This window comes from Syngnathus floridae, chromosome 10, assembly GCF_059516105.1.
Source record: "Syngnathus floridae isolate MCC-2025c chromosome 10, RoL_Sflo_1.0, whole genome shotgun sequence".
NCBI classification, from domain to species: domain Eukaryota; kingdom Metazoa; phylum Chordata; class Actinopteri; order Syngnathiformes; family Syngnathidae; genus Syngnathus; species Syngnathus floridae.
The window spans coordinates 8,563,898-8,586,292 of record NC_142422.1 but is presented as its reverse complement, the minus strand read 5'-3'; the positions used below and the strand labels follow the sequence as shown (position 1 = coordinate 8,586,292).

Sequence of the window (22,395 nt, the reverse complement as noted above, 5' to 3'; positions counted from 1 at the left end):
TTCATTTTCTATTTTGATCTTGAAGACACGGCTTCCTTAGTTTCAACAATGCGACAGGACTTAAAAATAGACTTCTCCTCCTGTCAGCAAGCATCATTGACGATACGTCCCTCAGCGAATAAAAATCAAGTGCATGGGGGATATCCTTGGCATAATGCATGAGTATTTGATGGTTTGTACAGTTAACTCTAAGGGAGAACTGGGAGGCGAGATTCTGAGCTTGTCCCTTTTATCTCTTTCACAGGTGTCAAAATGGAAGAGAGCCTCCCTCCTGGCACCAGCTTGAAATGCACAATCTGTAACTACACGGCAGATTCTCTTATTACATTCCAGCATCACATCATGTCTCACCTGTCACAGGCGGCCTTCAGATGCAATCACTGCCATATCAGCTTTCAGAGCCACAGGGAACTCTTACAGCATCAGGACTTACATGGACATGGCAACAAACTTCACAGGGAAGGCGACGCCACCGAGCATTCCCCCAGGGGGTCCGAGGAAAGCCTCCAGCAGCAGCAGGCCTGCGCCGAGCTGGCCAACAGGAAGGAGGCTCTGCTGGGAAGCCCCAAAGGGACCCTCAACAAGGAGACCAGCACAGACGGAGAGGCCGACAAGGCTGAGAAGAAGCCCGTGCTGTCTGCTCAGAAGGGAGAAGCCCACCCAGGAAGCAAAGCGAGTTTTTCTTACACTAGGATCAAGTCGGAGCCCTCCAGCCCACGTCTGGCCTCTTCCCCCGTGCAGCATAACATGCCTACATTTCCCATGGGCCCCTTCTTGTCTCAGTTCGCTTTCTCCCAAGACATTTCAGTGGTCCCCCAGGCTTCCGAGATTCTCGCTAAAATGTCAGAGCTTGTTCACAGGAGACTACGTCATGGAGGGAACAGCTACCCGCCGGTCATCTACAGCCCTCTTATGCCCAAAGGAGCCACCTGTTTTGAATGCAATATCACCTTCAGCAACCTGGACAACTATTTGGTCCACAAAAAGCACTACTGTAACAGCCGCTGGCAACACATGACAAAGTCGCCTGACTTCTCCGCCCTTTCGGACAAGGTCCCCGAGTCAGTGAGTCCTAACAGTGGCCACACTTCAGTGAGCATGTTGACCGGCTGCCACCCCGCTGAAGGCGACAGTCACCTCATGCAATCAGCCTGCCTGAACTCCAGCGTGTTGGACATGATCAACGCTGGAGGGGCCAAAGGGCCTGATAAGGATCTATCGGGGCAGGTGAAGAAGGTCTCGACACCGACCGGGCTTGAGGACAGGCTAAACGGCAAACAGACTGACGGCAAAACCCCGAGTACCGGTCTAGTCGAGAGCGACAACGACCCGAACAAGACGACTTGTGACGCCTGTAATATCACCTTCAGCCGCCATGAGACCTACATGGTCCACAAACAGTACTACTGCGCCACCCGTCATGACCCGCCCATGAAGCGCATGTCCACCAACAAGGTGCCCTCCATGCAGAGGAACATGAGAACTCGTAAGCGAAGAAAGATGTATGAGTTGTGTCTCCCGGATCCGGACCATCAAAGGCCCCCCATGGGACAGCCAGGTTTCCTTGGGGTCCATCCTATGAATCCTTGCACGTCCCAAGAAGCCGTAGACGCCCTCGGCGATCGTTTCCACCCCCGCTGCGACATCTTTCCAGGTATGGTCCCTAAACACCTGGAGGCCTCTCTGACTGTCACTAAACCTATTTTGACTCCCAAAGGCAATACAGCCGAGCCACAAGAGTTGGATGCCCCCATTGATCTCAGCAAAAAGTGTTCCCTACTCTCTGATAAGACGTGTAGCTCTCCAAAAAGACTGTTGGACTACCACGAATGTGCAGTGTGCAAAATAAGTTTTAATAAAGTGGAGAACTACTTGGCACACAAACAGAACTTTTGCCCAGCTACGGCTGCTGCTACCGCTCAGAAGTCACAACAGCAGCAGCATAACGAGACGGGCAACCTGGACACGACCACGTTCCCAGATGTGAAGAGCGAAGGCAATAACAACACTGGTGAGACCTATGATAAGAGCCCAAGCAAATGTGAAAAAAATGGCAATGGGAAGGTGATGGTGCAGAACGGAGGCCTGTTCCCACCTCACCTTGGGCCCGTGCCGGGTCTCAAGCCTTTTGCCGAACCCCAGCTTATGCCATCAAAAGATGACACCAAGAACATGTATCTGCCCCATTGCCTTTATCCCGGAGCAATAAAGAAGATGAAAGGTTCCGAGCAAATATCGCCATATTTCGGGATCAAGCCGACCGACTACGTGAGCGGAGGTCCTGTGATGCAGGCAGAGGCCAGCGAACAGGAGCAGAGCGTTAATGGCGGAGGTATGGGGAGTGAGGCGGCAACAGCGAGGGAAGCCACCCAACAGCCTGCTGCTAATGGCTGCCCTCATCCTGGCAAGGAGCCTCTCCCCCTGCTGCCCAAAAACCGAGGCATGGTCATTGTCAATGGGGGACATAAGCCGGAAGAACGTTCGGGCACAGCGCCGCAACAGGAGAACCAGCCCCAGCCAGATGGCCAAGGCACTAATCCCTCACCGACGTGGGCCGCGGAGAACCCGGCAGACTCCAACGAGAACATGTCACCTTCCTCCAAGTCCCCGAACGAGGACGCGGCACCCCCGGCCAATAAAGGGATGAACGGCTCCGGAAGTAGCAAGTACTGTCGCCTCTGTGATATCCAGTTCAACAACCTGTCAAACTTTATTACCCATAAGAAGTTTTACTGTTCATCACACGCTGCAGAGCATGTTAAATGAGAAGAAAGATTCTTCCACTCAAACCTCTTTTCTCCCTATGCCCGTCACATGTTCTTAATTTCTTTTGGTACACTGTTTGTGTCTGGAATAGTGCATCACGCACTGCTTGTGGACAATCAAGAGAGGCTCCTCCTGTCGTTTTATGACTTAAACATGCAAAAACCATTGGTTGAGAAGGAAAACGAGAAGAAAATGAATCAAGAATAATAATGGTGCCACTTTCACATTAATTTATTTTACAATCAGTATTAATGAGTAGTGATTTTAATTTAAATTCAAATGAAATTTATATCAGAGTTGTTTGTAATGTTATTGTATAGTCATTCTTGTGTAGCACACACATTGTTTACATTGTAATGTAGGCTCAATGAAACAATAGACATGACAAAAATGAGATGCATTTTAGACACAAAAATAGCTACTGAGGCACTTGTGTATTATTTGCTGTAGCAAATTCAGTATATGCCCCAAATGTAGATTGCAGACTGCCTGCCACTGATGGATTGTTCACTACTTGGTGGTGACTAACAGGCGCAACTCTGCATTTGGCATATACACATGGCTTTGCATTCCTATGTGGCTGTTTGTCTGTCTTTTTTCTTCGAAACCAGATGTGGATGTTTTCATAAGGATGGCAGCATTCTTGTATAGTACTCGTATTTCTGTTTAATGATACACTTTGGTCTCCCTTTTTGAAAATTTGCTCTCAATGCAATACTTTGTAAATGAGGGAACATTACTGAAAGCAGTATTATGAAATGGGGACTGTGCATATAATTATTTGTAACCCCACTGGGGCAGAAAAAAAAAAAGAATTATGTTTATTGCTAACAAACAAGAAGGGTGGGAGGTCAGTGGGAATACTGATTATCATTCCAGTGTCCTGATAATGGGAGAACATGTTTCTTAAAATGTTGTTGCTATGCATGTATATGGATGGAATTAAATTCCAAATCTGTTGGAAATTTTTATTTTGATGTGGTGTCATAATTAAACTTAAATCCTCAGGATGAACTACTGATGTCTGCTTTTTTTCACACATTCAGCTTTTGTTTGCAATAAGTTCATTTAAATCTTAAATTGTAAACAAAAGAATTGCAGTACAAAAATTCACAATATTTATTCTGTTAAATTAGTGAAGGCAATTATCCATCTCGGAAGTATGTGTCTGGCTGCCATCTGACTTAATTCTAATGAACAGAAAGATGGCAAAAATTAATGGAAACGATAAAAAAGAATTCAGTGTTATAAAAGTCTGCACACCCCTATGGCGATGCCATATTTTTGTGGCATAATATTATCAAATCAAGAAAAGTATGTAAAAACTGTTTCCGCCATTTATGTGAGCTGTAAGCTGTACAACTCAATGAAAACAAATCTTTTACAGGGACATGGAAAACAGATAATGTTGCTGGACAAGTGTCTCATAACTGTGAATGCGGCAGTCAAAATCATCTTAAATGGGAGTCAGCACACCCATTTAGAGTGCCTGTGATTAACCCTAAATAGTTCAAATGTTCCTGTAGGCTTTTGAACCGTAACAATTTGTTCACGTACCTTTGTGAGATTTCAGGTGTTTGTTGTTTTTTACTAGAAAATCTTGGCTTTATTTGAGATTTATCAATGCCACTTTAAATGGTAGCAGGCATGTGCTGACTAATTTAACACAAGTTTGAATGTCTTTAGTTGTTTCTGAGCAAATCACATCCAGTTTTAAAAGGGTGTGTACACTTCTGCAACTGCAACTTTAACTCTTATATCACTTGTCCTTGGGGGGGATCTGTTGTACAGGCTCTGGATCACAATGGTGGAAAGTTTTAAAATGATTTGTCTGCATCTAATCTTTTAACCTGGCATTTGAAAACGTGTCTAGACTTAATGTATCCGCTGTACGTACTTTAGCCTATGGTTATTACATTTGAGCATATTAACACAACTGCATGATGTCAAAATATCAGGTTGAGCAATGAAGTGTGTGGCCATTTCAATGATAAGAAGCAAATGCTTATTTCTGGTATTGGCCAATCAGGGGCTGGAATAACAACAGATGATAAGATTTCCTGAGTCCAATGAAGACAGCAAATATTTTATCAAACTGAATACCCTCCAGTTATCCCCAACTGAAGCTCGCAACACAGCAAAAATAGTTGCGGGGGTGAAAAAAAAAATGTAAAATTGACTACATGACAATCTTTACTGGTCTTGAAGATAATCTGGACATTATGCTGGAGGGGGAAGCAAAAAGATATCTTGAATGTTTTCCAGGGTAATTATACAACATTTTATACAGTTTCTTTTATATTTATATCTTGGCCGTGGGTCAGTGGCTGTGCTGTTTGGCTTGTCGCTGGCTGACTAGCTTCTTGAGGTACTGGCTGATGGCAGATGGCTTCTTGTAGATCATTCGACGGTCTACTCCTTTTATGTGGACGTGATCGACTGATGGGTAGGACTCCTCCAGAAACTTCTTTTGAAGCTTAGATACCATCTGGTACAGGAAAAGGATGATTTCTTACAAGTTTTACATTATTGTCCCAAAATTGAGCTCATCAGCATACAATGCAGCATAGATTTTCTCCAAAAAACAAACTCACTTGATTTAGGTGACTTGGGATTTGCTGGTCAAAGGAATCCCCAGTGATCACACTTACAGAGGTCCTGCTTGAGAGGGGCTTATATCGTGTAATGTCCCTTGAAAAAAAATACAATATTGTTTTTTTATTTATGGTCATTTTTTTACTCACTTCACCTTAATAAGATAATATTTTTTTACCTTACTTGAGCTGCACTTTCATTCAGAAAGTAATGTTCATCCACAGCACTACTCTGATGGGCAGGGTTACTTAAAAGGTATTTCTAGTCAAAACAGGAAATACAACATCATAAACCTACAGTAAATCAAAATGGCAGAAAATTTTTAGGTTCCAAATTACAGAGTCTATCGCCAAAAAAGAATGCAATCAGATCTGGTGATAATAACGTAGCAGCAGATAACTGTACTCCAGTTCTGTTCAACAGTAGTTATAGTACATGCCCTTCAGATATAAACTGCATGCTCTGCTGATTTTGGCCAGCTTGTGTGCATATTATAACCTTCATGGCTTGTCTACAAAACCTTTTCTTCGTCCTTGGAAAATTCAAGCACAATGATGTCCTTATCTCCTTGGCAACAACTGTAATACTTGAAAAGCTGAAATAGGTCCCACATCGCAACTCCCATCAAATTGTGGGTGGGAGGCTGGCAAGCATTGAACAAGAGATGAAACGAACTGCTCATTTTCACCCACAAGCAGACGTCATTGCATCATAAAGAGGGTGGATAAAAATGTTGAACATGCCGCATAGATTTTATATTTCACAAATACCACACATTATGTCCATTGAGTGCAATCTAAAATTGAGTGGATCGAGTAGTCCTTAATTAAAACTCTACTTGATATAATCTAATGGAAAAGGAGTGTTGAAAGGCTTGAAAAGATGATAATGATGTTGATTGACTGACAAGATACAGTAAATGCGAGTATGGGGTATCAGTGCGTGGATTGTTGCGGTCCAACATTGCCTTAAGGAAGTTATTAATGCAGAAATGTCACTGCTCTTGTTTTTTAAACACAGCAGCTCTGACTCCAAATAAGTTGAAAATATGAACCTTCCCATGCATAAAACCTAATCGGCCATTCCCAGCAAACACACTGTTTAATATTAACTGCCACTGCAATACAAACTAAAGTGTTCAAGTCATCGGCTGACACTAAAACAAGAATATATCAGGAGACATTTGTGGTCGTGGCGTCTCCAGGAACATGTTCAATTCTCATGCTTTTAAAATGACATCTGGTATTGTCGTCGTTCCAAATTCACGTTTTCTGAGCGCTTGAAAACAAAAGGCAACAAAAGCATCAGCCAGTGTTGAGGCGCCGCAATGATCAGTCTTGCAAGAGCCCCACCCTGTGGCAGAATAGGAGCACTGAATATGTTGCTTGCAAACCTGCCTGTCCTCAATTAGGCTAAAAAGACCTCAAAAACATGCAGTGGAGACAAAAAAAAAAGATTCTGCGTCATATTCATTCCAACATGTGTGGCGTTCAATTTCATATCCATTCCCCAAAGCCTCTATCTATTTTTCAGCCTTTTCTTCCTGAGTTTGAATAATCAATATCATGTCCTGTGGGGAATGTTCTTTTGTGCCTTGCGATGTAGTGTGTTTTCGAGAGTGTGCATTAGCCTGACCTGCCTCTGGATGATCTCCTCTGAGACATTTTCTTTGATAGTTGGTTCAATGGCTCCCAGGATAATCAGCAAGCGGCTCAGCCCGGAAGCTGCTGAAAACTGCTTGGCTTGAAGGGATGGCAGCAGCTTACCATACCTGAACAAAACAAAAAAAAGAGAAAATCTTGAAATGTTTGCATGAAGCTCATAAAAATCTGCATTTTTCTGTATGTACACATTTTTAGCATCAATGCTAAAGCAAAAAGAAGCAACTAAAATCCACAAACATTTTTTTTCTCCTGTACATATATGTATGCATAAAACACTTTTCAGTTTACTAGTTAACAGAGTGAGTGTTCAGACCCTTCAAACAAAAAAGCAGCTTTTAACAAATCTAGTGACTTTTTCTGGTGGTCAGAAATGTGCCATTGGCTAAACTCAGAATCCCCATCTTCAGAGTAACTTTGCTTTCTACTTTGCAATAAATGAGGTTGATCCACAGAGAAAACCACAAGCAGAGCTTTCTTCTAATCATTTTCACTGAGTGAAAACAGAATTATTCCCGGTATCGCTGAGCTCAGTGCGGAGCCTCAAGCAGGATCAGGTGCCTGAGTTGACAAAAAGTTATTTTAAAGCTTGAAAAGAACCAACTTAAATGAGTCTTGTGAATACTGCCGGCTCAAAATACAGCTAGAAATCATATTCCTGTTTTGTTAAAAATGGCACCACAGTAATTGTAGAATTTTGATTGAATGTCGCTGTTCATGTTCACATATGTCTAATGGTTGACCAAAATCTGTTAAAATAAAAAAGTCCAAAGTCAAGTATTTACATCTAATTAAAATGATGGAATTAACTATAAAACAACTCATTCGTGTTTTAATTAGTCCCGTGGCTATTAAATAGATTACTGCATTAATTTTAAGCGAATTTCTTCCATGGAGGAAAATTCACTTTGGATATTTGTAGTGCTGCCACGAACAACTCTTTTAATAATTGATTAATCTGGTGGTTATTGTGATTTCAATAAGTTTACAAACACCTGCCTTTACTTTGGAAAACATTTTTGCCTATTTTTGAGATATTATGCCATTAACCAGTAAGTGAATCACTTTATGTCTGTGAATTTTCCACACGACCAACTGGTAATAATAATAATTATTGAATGATGGAAATTTAAAAAATGATTCAGCAAAAAAACAAAACAAATTTAATCAAATTAGACACTGTACACATTTCATAAATGATAGGTGCAAAGCAATACTACAGGAGTATTACAGGTAGTGTTTCTATGAAGGAAAGGCGGTAGTCATGCAAGAGTTTTTCATTCCAAAATGCAAAACTTTCTCAGTAGAAAAAAAAAAACGCATTTGCCTGGGGAATAAAAAATCCTCTTTTTCTGGGTGATGAAAGAAGAAGAGCAGTGCAATTTTGTAACTCAGGAGACCTAATCGGTCTTAGCTCACTGGTGCTCTGAATTGGCTGGTCTCAGCCGGTGGAGCCCAGTCAATAGTGCCATGCGCTCTCTGTCGCCAACGCCGTGCCACGCAGCACAGCCTGCCCCAAAATGCTGCCAACACACCGTAGATCATCCACCAAGCACCAGGGGGACAGTCGTCCCTGTCTTATTTCTGAACTGGGCCAGACTTTCCACACTTTAGGTCCAAGTTTTTAACAATCCTGTGCCTGCTTTATGGAGGAAGCAGTTGTGCTCATAAAATTGCATTTTGCCGCTTGTATGTGAGTAGTTGCACGGTAAATATGATGGTACATGGGCCGTGTGTGGGGAAGGTGTGGTGTAGGTGGTATGTTTAAAAGCAAACCTGTTTGTAACCATTTAAAAGACTCATAAATCAGGAATGACAATCGAATTAATTCAGTTGTACTTCTTCCTACCCCTTTTGTGTTGTTACCTATCACATTCACAGAGTGCGAAATTAATAATATTTTTACTGCTGGTCCACAGATAATCTTTATATTTCTAGCATTTAGTATATCAGATGTATGAATTACACATCGGGTTTATGTTGTGTTAAAACTAGCACCATAAATTATTAATTTAAAGCAGTGTAATTCCTGCAAGCATTTTTATCAGTAATTCAGTGAAAATGTAGGGAAATGTGAAACGTGTTTCAGTATGTAAAACCTCAAAGATTTCCTTCAGGGCCACTAGAATTTTAAGCTAGAGGTTATTGTGCTCCTAATAAATAAAGTTAGTCTGGAGACCTGCTTTTTGATAACAGTAAAACATGAAAAATATTACTTTGATAATTTTGAAATACAAAAGGAGGTCGACTGACTGTACCTGATTTAATAAAGGCTTAGTGTTATGAAGCAATACACCGCAGTAAACAAGATTCTACAAATGCATAGATTTGTATGGTCATCTTTGAATAATATTTAATGTGTATTATACAGCATGTAGATTAATCAAACAAGACTGAGAAAGAACTGACATTCAACTGCTGCAAATAACATTTTTCAAAGACAACTTAGCAGTTCTATTCGTGGTACAGCAATCATTTCAATAATAGTACAAGCGAGAAATAAAACAAGTTGACTTTTTGTAATTTCCAGTCTTTCACTGTCGAAAAACTTTTTAAATCAAACCCCTGAAAAAAATGACACTTTGACATTTTCATCTTCCTTTGCCACAGTTTTTCCCCGAAGTCATTCTGGCAGTACAAATTCGACCTGACTCTAAAGGGAGTTTAAAGTGGCTGAGCATTTTCCACCTGTCACCCTTTTCTCACTCCTTGATTCCAAAAATAACAAGGAAGGAAGAAAAACTTCTATCAGCCCCCATTTCAAATCTGGTCCAATCATTCCAGGGTCTGGCATTGAACCTTATTTCAAGGATTCTCCAGCTACCTGTCCAATTTCTTCCTGTTCCCCCCTTCCCATTTTTAATTCTGCCCTGGAGTGAGGATTATGCGAAGCAAGGCATGCGTGTCAAAGGGAAATTTAGTGGGTAAAGACAGCCAAGATTGGCGGGATGAATTAAACAGATAACGTGAGGAGACGAAGTGGGGGAGCAATGTAGAGCCTTGCCGATGTTGGTCATTTCAGATGGGCGCCCCCCACCCCCACCCCGCCCTCCTCCCAACAGGACCGAAGAGGCAATATCTAAATTAATAAAGTGATGAAATGAGTTTGTGCCGTGGACTTTCTGCTGTTTGACTTTCCCATCTGGATTAGTGCAGGCTGAATGGACGCTCTGTTACTTTTGTTACAACTGCGCAATTCACTGTCGGAATTTGGCCCTGTAGTGATAAGCCTCCCTTCCTCCTCCCCCTCCTTCCCCCCCTCCTCATTACCATCTCATTTCATATGCAGGGCCTCAGTTACCTGAGAGCCTGTTCGAACAAAAAAACACAAACTATTACACGAGCTTCTGCCAACTATTACAATGAGTAGAGAACATTTCAACATAGCCTATTACATGGGATCAACTAACTATTAAGCGTGAGGGATACTAAAGTGATTACTGCAGTCTTTTGGAAGGAGGGGGGAGTCACTGTCTCACTGAAGGACATTTTTATATGTGGACGAAAAACCTACACTTGTTGGATGAGCTGCACCATACATTCACTTAGCAGCGGTTCATCTTTGAACTGTTTATCCTCATGAGGGTCGCATGCGTGCTGGAGCCTATCCTAGTTTTGGGAGAGAAGTGGAGTATACCCTGAACTGACCATTCGCAGAGCTTCGTAGCAGTTGTATGAAGAAAAATGCAGTGTAGTGTTCCATTCCATTAAGCACAAATTAGAGAATTTGTTGCCACATTCAAGGCCAAAACTATGAGGGTTTAAGTTATTAATAATATGATGTCAAAAAAGAATTCAACACTTCTATTTACTTTCACAAAAAATTCCAAATGTGGAAAAAAGGAAAAATATTTTGACCGAAAGTTAAGTCATATAATTAGATTTAGAATGACAATATTCATCATTGCACAGTGCAAAATGTTAACTACATTTATAATTATAGTACTTGAAATGGTTTTAATTATAAGAATCAATGATGAAATCAACCAATACTTTCCAAAGCACTTTTCATACTTACTGCATGTGGAAATGCTTCACAGAGCAGGTAACAAAAGACAACAAATCCTCCAAACCACCTGCTGTCTCTGACCCCCCATTGCCTTGGCCATCCAACCTCACTCGTCCCATGTGCAAAAGCAATTATAGTCTGAAAAATCATTTAAAATCTGTGAAATGGATGATAAGACATGTCTGGGAACACAGTAGGGAAGCGAGGACGAATAATTGTTATATTAAAAAATAATATTTAAAGGAAGGTGTGATACTTTTATTGAGCACAAGGTGTCCTTATTGCACTACAACCAACTAAAGACTCAGCCGTTCAGCTCGCCTCAAGATTTTTTTTGTTCATAAATTGGAAACGATGTAAATACATGCATGCTGCAAAAGTCCATTTAGGAATGCTCATGGCTATTGTTAAACGCTGTGCTTCTGAGTACAATTATTTCCATTTCCTGACTGATCTGGTTGGTATGCATGCATATGTGCGCGTGTTTATACAAACATTTGGCTTCATCTTAAAAAGGAATGCTTCAAGGGGGATAAAAATGAAAAGAGAATATTACACAGAGCTGAAGGGACTAGGAAAAGAAGCCCAAGTGGTGCTCTTGTGAGTTTAACTCAACACAATAATGGTAGATTAAATTTGAAGAATTTTCCAATCAATCAGCATCCATTAATTTGTAAGGACAATCTCATCAGACGGGGGAACATTCCCCACTGTCTCTGTTTTCTGAGCAAATATATTCCCCATGGGGTAAATTAGTTTCATGGTCCACACACACTTGGCAGAGAAGAGACACGCCTGGTTGCCCAGACAAAATTAGACAATTGTCAATGTAATTTCTTAACTGCACTTTGACAGTATTTGTCTAATTTCAGCCGCAGTTTTTGTTAATAATGGTCAGTCTTGAGAGTCTGGAGAGCATAATTACTTTTACTGCAAATGGACACACAGAATTTAGCTAGCCACAAGATTTATCTAAGCTCAAAGCTTTGCATGATTTGCAGCTAAAATATATATTGCTCATGGAATATACCCTTTGAGAAAACACTTTATCTTCTCACTGAAACATGCCATTTTACTCCACTATTTAAGGCAGACATTAAGATGTGTTTTCACAGACTACATACAGTTCTCAGGTGTCTTACTAACATGTGTGACATGTCTCGGTTTAAAAAAAAAAATAGGAAGTTTTTTTTGGAAGAGGGGTGGGCATAGGACAGGGACTTTTGCTTGCTGTTTTGTCTTTGCTGTGATGAATTTCCGCAGAGCCAGTTCACCACTTTAAAATATCAGATCATTGCCCAGCCTAGACACCAAGTCATGGGTGTAGAAATTTACTGTGGCCAAGTATTTAAAAAATAACATGTTCAAGAGAAAAGTTGGAGTTCAACAATACATCCACTTCAAGCAATAGTAAGGTGCCTTTAACAAGAATATCCTACATTTACAAACTGCAGTATATCTATTAAATTAGCAGCAAATGTGCCATCTTTCGACTGTCAATCCTGTGACGGAATCTGCAGCAAAACTAAAAGCCATCTGCCGTTAGGACTTCTGTTATACAAAAATGCAGCAGAGAACTGACTAGCTCAAATCACCAAGTCTTGTTGTGAATGCAATTTGTCTAGACATACACAAGGGGGCTTACACTAATCTTCACTGCTAGATCCACTGCCTTATTTCTCATCAAGAAGCATTTTCCATGTCCAACAGGAAATGAATAACATGCTGAGAAAAGTCTCCATAAGAACACTGACCCCTTCTAAGTCCATATAAGTGAAGCCACGCGAATGCCTTCCCATGGACAGAAAAAAAAAAACATTCCTGGGAGACGGTGGCCATTTATTTTGTAGGACCCAACAGAACTAATTTTGCAAGTGAGCCTCGGTTGATGAACAGAGCTTTGATGTGTAAATCCTTCCGTTCTCCAGGGCTGATATGGTCTACCCAGATTCCTTCTCAGGTATTGCATACATGTCTTGTCTCTGGATAAGGACAAACAGCTAATAAAACCATATCTGAAAGGAACATACACCCACATGTAGACTCCATTGAGCTATAGAGACAAAGAAAGGAATTAAATAAAGCTGGCTAATGCCAGGCCAAAGGCACTGTAATGCTGTGACGCAAAGATCTCTACTGAATTACTTAGAATCTTTTTACCGCTTATCCCACTCCCGTTTCTATTTTTACTCCACCATGCAAATCGGACAGTAATGATGAAATGTCTGAGTAAATAAAGTCTTTGCTTTATTTCCTTCAAACATTGCCTCAGTAATTGGATTCTGGCAGGACTGTCATGTACTATTCATGGCGATGAATGCATATTAATCAAAACATAATTGGACACATACAGCTTATAAATGGTGCTGCTCCACTTAGTCACATGTAAATATGCTAGTTGCAGGGATATTTATTTATCAGACTTGCATGGGTCATGCACATATATATAATCTGCACACAAGTATCATCGAGCAAAAAAAAAAACCTGGTGAGGTACACTAACCTCCAAAAGTACTGGAACTGTGAAACAACTGCCATAATATTATATTATATTATATTATATTATATTATATTATATTATATTATATTATATTATATTATATTATATTATATTATATTTATGTATTTATTTATTTACTTATTTACTTATTTATTTATTTGTTTGTTTGTTTTTTTGTTTGTTTGTTAATTAAGGGCAACAGAAACCGTGGTCCCATCGACATTAACAGAAATACTTTGATAGCAGTGAAAGATTGTGAAACAAAATATTTATTTATATAACCACAATCCAAACTGATTTTCAGTGGTTAATTATCATCATGCTTTTTATTTGTCATTAACAAAGCTTTCTCAACAATTGTGTCCATTTGCTCATGAAACTATGAGACAATGGGAAAACAATCAGTTATTGTGAAGGTGTCACAATCTACTGACATTTCAATGTCTGTAGAAGATGAATGCCTTTCACAGCCATGTTCTCTAAGATTAAATGTCACTGTACATGTAAACATCCAAACAATCTTTTTAAATAATCTTGCATAACGGTCATTTAAAACACACACACATCTATAAAAAGAGCAATTAATAATAAAAGCCACATATGACAGTAATTGCTTAATGATTTAACAATGACAACCAAGACAAACCAATTGATATGAAGTAATATTCAGAATTAAATCAAGTTTTATGATGCATTAATACAGTCTGTCTTAACCACTTCACAACCCTCACTCTCCACTCATCTGTTTCACGCTAAAAGATTGAGACGAGCAAATTACTTTCTTTTGTCTCCATTTAATCAAGCTAATGATGCCCGCGCAGCAAGATAATCAACTATTCCTACCACAAGGACCAGTAAAGAAAGAGTATGGAACTTGGTTCACAAAAAGCCAGCGCTCCTGCGCCTAATCCGCTTTCTCTTGAACCCTGACACACTTTTTTATCTACTCTTTTCTGTTCTTCAAAACTGCTGAGTGACCTTGAGGTCCTCTGCCCAATCTGCCTCTTCCCTCTTGCCACATCCCCTTCTTAAGGTCTTCTTTAACATCTTGATGTTGTCCTACAATATGCTGAAAAATGTGCATCTACATCGTATATATAAAAATAAACTCACCAGTAGTCTTTCCACTGCTCCTCTTCAAAAATGTCTTCTGGAATAGGATCTATCAACACCAGGTCTGTTACTTGCCTGACAGCAAAGAGGACACACATAAATGTATACGTGTTGATTCTTTGTCATCCAAGTCATGGTATGTTGGTGCACTCGTTTGCAATGGCTCTGTGAAGTCATACAGCTATTGTGAAGAGATGTAGAACTCCTTTTTTGTACAAAATACTATGTTGATTGAATTGTGAATTTGTGATATTTATTGGGAATGTAGTCAGATATATAAATGTTTTTTTTTATTTGAAAAGAAAAAAAGCATTCTAAAACGATTTCCATAATGTACAGAAACTTCTCTATCTTATGAGCACTAGTTAGGAAGCGAGCAGATGCATCGCATATTCTCAGATATATTTTTTTTCCATGTTGGGTATTTTGCAGTTTTTCAGTGATCTCTTTGCCCCCCCCCATTTCCTTCCAGTTTTCTGTGGAAAACATATGGTGACTGTTTATCAGTGTTTTTTTTGGAATTTGCAATTTTTGAGGGTTTATCAAAAATATATTCAGTTTTTGGGGTTCATGAAAAATGATCAGAGTGATGTCGGGGGCCGCATGTGGCCCATGGGCCCCAAGTTGCCCACCCCTGTAATAAACTCATGACCACATGTGCACCTGGTCCAAGGGTAATATTTTCCGGCTGGAATTGTGTCAACTCATCACTACTTAATTTTCTCCCTTGACAGCAGCAATGCCATCCCTGAGTAAACACTAAATCTTTCACCCGCAATACGAGCTTCTTGTCACATTAATCACTGCATTGTCACTTGGGTGGCTGAGTTATGGGGAACAATAGGAATGGTCACTAGCATGTTAACGCATGAGTGAAATCGAGAAGCAGGGCAGATGATATTTTAGAAAATTAAAGCTTTGATTCCTACTGTTGTTTAAGTTTAATGGTATTTTTGGGGATAAAACATATACTTTCAATTTGCCATGTAGCTGAAGCTTGATGGGGGGGTACAAATTGTGATTACAAATCAAAATTGCAATATCTGCCACCTTCGCCTACAGTCGAAAATGTCCGCCCCTCATCAGAATAACGCCTTTAGATTTGATTTGAACTGCTCAGTGCAACGTCACATTTGGCATTTTTGTTCTGTTGGTGGGTGTTGCATGTGATCTAACAAGAACGTGATCTTTTACTGGTACACCAGCACGTTTGAATATAATAAAAATAATTTGGCAAACACAATCCCAGGTGCAATCGACAAGTAGATCAGCTTCCACATCTGATTGCAGGAGCAATGAAGTTTGCATCTGTTTTTATACACATAAACCTTTGGTTAATCAGGCCTTCTGTCGTAAAAATGGATAAGACATTGAAGTAATGCTTCTAAGAATGAATGTTATACTATAGGTTTAAAATATCAGATGTCATTAAAGCATTCATCGCCCTCTAATCACAAATGTCCTTCTTGAAACTTACGCATCATGTATGTGACTGTAGAACCTGCTGTTGAGCGTGCCAATCTCTGAGCCAACCAATATCAAAGGCAAGGCAATCCCGGCGGCAAGCAGCAAGCGGTGCAGATCGTCCACCATCCTTGAAGACACAAATCATGTGGTTGAAAAATAACATAAGGCCAAGCAATCTGACCTCAGAGGTTGGGTTATTAATTTAGGCAGTACTTTGCATATGCATTTTATCACTGTTGTATGCCCTAATATCATGTTTATTTATTTCTTTAAAAAAACTATGGACCCCAGAAGATATAATATTAATAAAAGAAGTACAAATTTTATGAGAAAATCAACCCATAAAAATCTTACTCTTTTTGAACGTTGCGTTAAACAGAATCAAAAAAAAAAAAATCATGAAATAGGCCTGGACAAAAATGATGGTACTACTAGACAAAACTGAAATAATATGGATGAGATTTTTATGCTGATTAAAACTAAAATAAGATCAAAGTAAAATCCCACAGGTATGACTGGTGCTAGTCCATAACATTATAATCACTGACAGGATAAAAAAAAAAAAGAAATTGAGTCAAATTAGTGACTGCGGGGAGATGATGTGTTGATCTCGGCGCAGTCTACAATAGCAATAGAGTATAAGGTCAAATACCAGCTTTACTGGAAAGACGCAAAAAATAATGTAATTTCAATTAATAATCTTTTGAACAGGTAAATATAAAAACCACTTGAGAGTGCACAATGCTTAACTACGTACATGAAGCAAGATTAAAAGACATCCCATTTGACATTTCATATTGCAATTGGTATTCTTGTATTATTAAGGTAACAAAAACGTCATTATAGCACTGCAAGGAACATAATTATTACATGAGGTACAGTATCTTATCTCCGGTATTTCATCTCTGTCCTCGGCACGGCACACTAATCCATCAAGCTCATGGTGTCCCATTGGTGTCAGATTTCACAAGACTGACTCACTCAGCGGTTCAGGTTAGGGTGTCATCAAACCCCTTGAGATATTGAATTCTGGAAAATTGATTGCTTGCATTTCAAATGGATGTTTGTTGGCCAAATGCCAAGGTAAACTAGACTGCTGACACTGATTGGTGCTCAAACCCATGGGCAGATTTAAAGATCAACAAACAAGGTCCAATAGCCAGGACCACAAGATTTAGCACCTCGTGCCAAACAGTATCAAATAGGGAAGTGCTAGAAGAGTCACATAAGTCACCCGTGCCCATTTTTTAACTGGTCGATTTATACTCTGGTGCAACTTGTAGTAAAAAAAATACAGTACTATAAAACCTGAATGAAACTTAAAGCGACACATTAGGTACTAGTTAAGTATATCACACATCATCTATTAATTAATTTGTACAAACAATGTGAACATAAAACATCTTCTCACTGTAGAGATTCAATAAGACAGTTCACGTTAGAAAATGTAAATACTCACCGTCCAGTTGTAGAAACGCCCCAAACCTTCTCAGTTCCCATGGTTTCATTCTGCATCAGACGCTTGCTAAAACCCAATCCCATTCGATCATAGGTACAAACCTGCAAAGTGTATAAGACATGGGTAAGCACATTTTTCGCCTATCTTCTAAACTCATTCCTCAAACTCTACCAACCAAGCCCGTGACCTAACTTTGATCTTATTTCATACAAATAACATGGGGCAGGCTGTCAGACCCAACTTTCTGCTGCAATGAACACTTTGGAGCAGATGGCACAGTCACAGCAAGGAACCATACCGAGTAGGCTCGACGGAGAAGGAAAAAAAATCTTGCCCTAAGAAAGAGTAGCTCCTTCTACAGCTATATCTGTCACTGTGAATTTAATCAATGCTATAACACTGTCATCCTATTTAAAATAAATTGGTAAAAAAGTTGGAAGCCCGTTATTAAAAAAAAAAAAAAATGTACATCAATTTAATCTACTGCATTAATTCCTCACCTTTGTTAATGTGGCAACACTCTCTTGGACATAAAACCAAATGTCTGAGGACATTCCAGTGGGTGCATCTAGTATAACTAAAAACAGGAATTGATTAGCATGATGGCATGAGGCAACTACATTCAGAAAGATATGCTATAAAATGGTATCAGATTTTTATTATTAATATACAAAAAATCATGATAAATTACCAACTGGTTTTCCCTGTCCTTTACACAAGAGATGCATCTGTTGACCCAAACCGACGTCTACAATCTGGCCATCTAGATAAGATCACAAAACAAAAAAGATGAAACTTTACAGAACCTTTTATTGCTGAGACATTTGATTGTTGAATTTTTATGTGATGTTTTTACTCAAAGCAAACTGGAAATGAGGAGGAATTTTCATTGAAAACCTTTTGGCAGCAGCATCTGTCCTTCTCTTTGCAGCGATGCATAGTTCAGGAATGGCGGGATGATGATGATTAAAAGCAAACACTTTCCAATGTTCATGAGCAAAGAGCTTTGAGAAGGTTGGCTTTTAACCTCTGCTTTGCTGTGTTGTCCTTCATTATCTGCTTCCTAAATAAATTAGAGGGAGGGGAGACTGCTGCAGTAAATAACTGGTTAAGACAAATTAGTAAGTACAACACCAAAATAACACCAAAGATGCATGATGTGTAACCATTTACATGATTTGCAATTATATGCATATAATTACGGTCAAAATATGCACTTGACTAATAATTGTGCACACAGTGTGTATTGAAAAACAATGTTCAAACTATTGTTTTGTTGGCAAATAGTCACCTATTTTGATTTTGGTGCCTGCACACGTTCCAAAATCATTTGGTGCCTGCACACGTTCCAAAATCGATCAGGAAAAAAAATGGGATTTTGCAAAATTGCAATTTCTGCACTCTTGCGAGTAATCAGACTGACTTTGTTTCATCAAACTCACACACATGTAAAGATCCGCTTTCGCAAATGTCTTTAACAAAACAGCCTTCGCGCACTTATTGAAAATTTGTATATAATTTGTTAGTAGGTGAAAAGAAATTATATTTGCAGAGACTTGCACTTGCATACTTTGACAGTTTTCTCCTGCCGTTTAGTAATTCACTAGTATTTAGCTAAGTGAAGATTCGGCGTGCATTACCTTTCTAGCAGCACCGGGTTTAGCGTCGGGTTTTTTCTTCATCTTGAATATAGTTATATAAATCTAAGCAGACAACAGATACGCGGAGTGAAGAAAATGAATTAAAGACGAATCGTGAAGTCAATGAACCAGTCGTTTCCTGGTTTCAGTACAGGAGCTGGCGAAGGACAAACAACTCATTTGCACTGTAATTATACTGCTATTACATATTATAACAACAATCATAATATTATATAGTACTATATAAGTATATATCTCGATCACTCATATTATAACAACAATAATCATATTATATAGTACTATATAACTCGATCACGCTAAACTAATACTAGTAGTAGTAGTAGTAGTAGTAGTAGTAGTAGTAGTACGCACTCTGGTATTTAGGCCTGCAGGGGTCGCTATATTCCACACACTCAATCGACTTTGATCCTGAAAGGCAGTACTGTAGAGTCCACTACTGTATTGATAACATAATCATCAGTTCACCATGCAAAAATGCCATCATCTCATTCTTAAAAGGGATTTAGCCATGAGTGACTGCAGATATGGAATATGTCCTCCTCCTGAAATAACTATTGAATATAATGACACCTAGAAGTTGAGTTTTATTGCACTCAATCTAATTCCTCAAGGGACACTTCAAATAACATTCTTCTGTATATTACACACCGAACAGAACTAGATCACACAGCAGGCATGCAAGGATGTATATCTGTTAGTGTAAAGGGGGTGTGCAAAAGGTTCTTTTGACCTGGGAGGATAGGGACAGTGCCTTGCTCAGGGGCACCTCAACAGTAGCCAGGATGCCAGCATCTCTCCAACAACTAGTTGCCATTTTGTCACCACTCAGTGGGATTTGATCATTCACCTTCTGGCTGCAAAACCCAAGTCGTTTACAGATGAGCTACTGTCGCCCCACGTCGGCTTGTCTCAAAGCATCCAGTCAAACTCTCGTCATTCATTTCTAGTGGTCGAGACAGCTGCTCAAAGAAATAAGTCTCTCCAAATCTCTCTTTTATGCATTCATATATGTGTGATGCACCAAATGGTGCTGTTTGGATGATATTTGGTTTTAGTCACAGAGATCACATTGTTGCAGGTTATAATTTGAGTCATTGACTCAGCAGACTCTAAATGTATGTGGATGTGGGTGATTTGTGACTACTTCAGCCAATAAAAGTATTTGGTGGTATAATCAGACAACTGTCTTTTCCCAACATGGGACAATTACTTGAGGTTAAAAAAAAGTCAAGAAATCAAAGTTAAAGATTTGGATTTGAACAAGGTTTACCCAATTACCAATTTATTTTTCATTTAGCATCCACTTGCATTTTCAGGGCCCCTTGTCTAATTGCTTTATTATTATTATTTTCTCGATTGTCAGTTTCAACCATTGAAAAGAAAACTGACATTGTTGTTAATTTCTTGAATGAACATGATGCAGCATGTCCGTGAGTGCAAACTGAAAAGAAGAGAATGTTCTTTGCATTCCATGGCTTAGTAGACTTTGGTATTCTAATTAGCTATCTCTCATAACAAATAGAACAGCTATTTTTTCTTCAGGATGTGTGTAATATGCTCACATACGATGCATACACTGCAAACGGGCATCCTTTCACTACCAGGTGACCTTGACAACATCTTTAACATTAATGCCGTGTCGAGAAGCAGCAGTCATTTTTAAGGTGATGCTTCTCAACCTCCAGTCCTGACTTTCAGCCAAGTCTTACGCAACATACCATATTTTATCCTTGATTATAGGGCACTCCGTGTACATTTTTTATATACTGGGACAGTTTACAGAAGTATAAGTGCAAGCTAGTGTTTCTCCTGACCATTTTTGCTTCAAAATAAACATATCTCACTTTTACTTTGACACAACATAAAATGGACAATTTTGTGAAACAATTGAGATCGCATTAAACGTCAACAAAAAGCCATTTTCTTTTTCTGTTTTCTTGTTTGGATTAGGTTTGCTGGGGTTACGTTTGGGCACTCACATGTGACAAGATGTTGGTTTGGGTTTTACAAATCCACCTGAATGATTGGAGTTTTGATGCCGAAATGATCAAAAAATAAATACATTCTGGGATATTACCCTCTTACAATAACAGCACAAACTATCGACCATGAAAATAAGTTATTTCTATATGCATGAGACCAGGGATGTTCCAAGACTAACCCTTTTTAACCCTCAGCCTTCAGGCTCAATAGCAGTGCTTATTGATTTTAGCCACACGCTGCTGAAGTGCATATCAATCAATACAATAATAAGTCCTCATTTATACTTAAGAAATCTAGTTTGCCACTCCGCAGACATGAAGTCTTATTATTTTCAATGTGACTGGATGCATTTTCTCTCTTTGGCCATGGGCATTGCTTGCTATGGATACTTGCCAATACATACAAACTCAAGATAAGCACTCTTATATAAAAATTAAAACATATATATATATATGTATAATCTTGTTGGAAAATATGCAAAATTATATTATTATTATTATTTTGTATAATTTTGTTGGAAAATATGCAAAAATATGTTGTTATTATTATTATTATTATTATTATTATTATTATTATTATTATTATTATTATTATTATTATTTTTTTTTTTTTTTTTTTTCTGAAGAACATTACATTTATCAGCATGGTACCGGGATGGCAACATCTCCCCGCTGCCTTGCCAGGACGTCTTTTTGGTATGGTCCGCTCCTCCCCTATCCCCCGTGTCTCACCGGTGGTACTTTCTATTGGTAGAAGGTCAAATGACTCCGCGTGTTGTGTGTTTATGTTGAGTGCATGTTAGGCGAATGACGGAGACAACGTTTCTGACACCGATGATGTTTCATCCACGATCGCTTCATGTCGCTCTGAAAGTAAGTACTTGACAGTCCTCCTCTGCACCGGCGCTATTCGCTGTCTCCCAAACTGCTCTGCTGCTGGCTTGTGTTGTCATCGCCGGTTTCCTTATAAAGATTTCATGTTTGCAAAGTGTTGTGTTTCCGTGCAGCCGGTCCGAAGCTCACGAGGCTCAATGATTGTAAATATCTGAATGCAGACGTCGCCAGATAAAATTGTGTTACTACTTTTAAAGGAAAAATCAGTTTGCATGATCTTGTTGCATGAACGACAACGGATTTTTATAAATAAATGAAATAAAAATAGAATTGCCCTTAGCTGGAAGG

General features: G+C 39.2%; 3 protein-coding genes across 7 annotated transcripts in view; 2 read left to right on the top strand and 1 right to left on the bottom strand.

The window, feature by feature from the left end:
* zfpm2a (zinc finger protein, FOG family member 2a) overlaps positions 1-3,780 on the top strand; it is a 100,184-nt gene extending 96,404 nt beyond the window's left edge. For all 4 annotated transcript variants that reach the window (XM_088388278.1, XM_088388276.1, XM_088388275.1 and 1 more), the window contains one exon: positions 245-3,780. In XM_088388278.1, coding sequence (XP_088244404.1) covers positions 245-2,766 — 2,522 coding nt within the window. In that variant the 3' untranslated portion in view covers positions 2,767-3,780. The remainder of the gene's footprint in view (positions 1-244) is intronic.
* LOC148392254 (uncharacterized) lies at positions 3,723-22,003 on the bottom strand. 2 transcript variants are annotated; one of them, XM_088388289.1, is made up of 11 exons: positions 21,848-22,003; positions 18,468-18,633; positions 18,262-18,333; positions 18,071-18,147; positions 17,571-17,671; positions 16,122-16,238; positions 14,645-14,719; positions 6,997-7,132; positions 5,540-5,622; positions 5,361-5,457; positions 3,723-5,254 (listed from the first exon to the last, which is right to left on the bottom strand). In XM_088388289.1, the coding sequence occupies exons 1-11, from the start codon at positions 21,857-21,859 to the stop codon at positions 5,087-5,089; spliced, it is 1,104 nt and encodes a 367-aa protein (XP_088244415.1). In that variant the 5' UTR covers positions 21,860-22,003; the 3' UTR covers positions 3,723-5,086. The 2 variants fall into 2 exon arrangements, with proteins under 2 accessions (XP_088244415.1, XP_088244414.1); XM_088388288.1 differs by lacking the exon at positions 21,848-22,003 and adding an exon at positions 19,211-19,392.
* The window catches only part of oxr1a (oxidation resistance 1a), a 91,882-nt gene continuing 91,414 nt past the window's right edge, over positions 21,928-22,395 (top strand). The window contains exon 1 of the mRNA XM_088388281.1: positions 21,928-22,086. The gene's annotated coding sequence lies outside the window, so the exon portion shown is untranslated. The remainder of the gene's footprint in view (positions 22,087-22,395) is intronic.

Bases quoted from the DNA above. Each gene is read 5' to 3' on its own strand.
- LOC148392254 (XM_088388288.1), bottom strand. From the start codon at position 19,252: ATGAAGAAAAAACCCGACGCTAAACCCGGTGCTGCTAGAAAG. The intron at 18,634-19,210 runs GTAATGCACGCC...TAATTTATTTAG, and splicing joins AACCCGGTGCTGCTAGAAAG to GAAGCAGATAATGAAGGACA. The intron at 18,148-18,261 runs GTAATTTATCAT...TCCTGTTTTTAG, and splicing joins AGGACAGGGAAAACCAGTTG to TTATACTAGATGCACCCACT.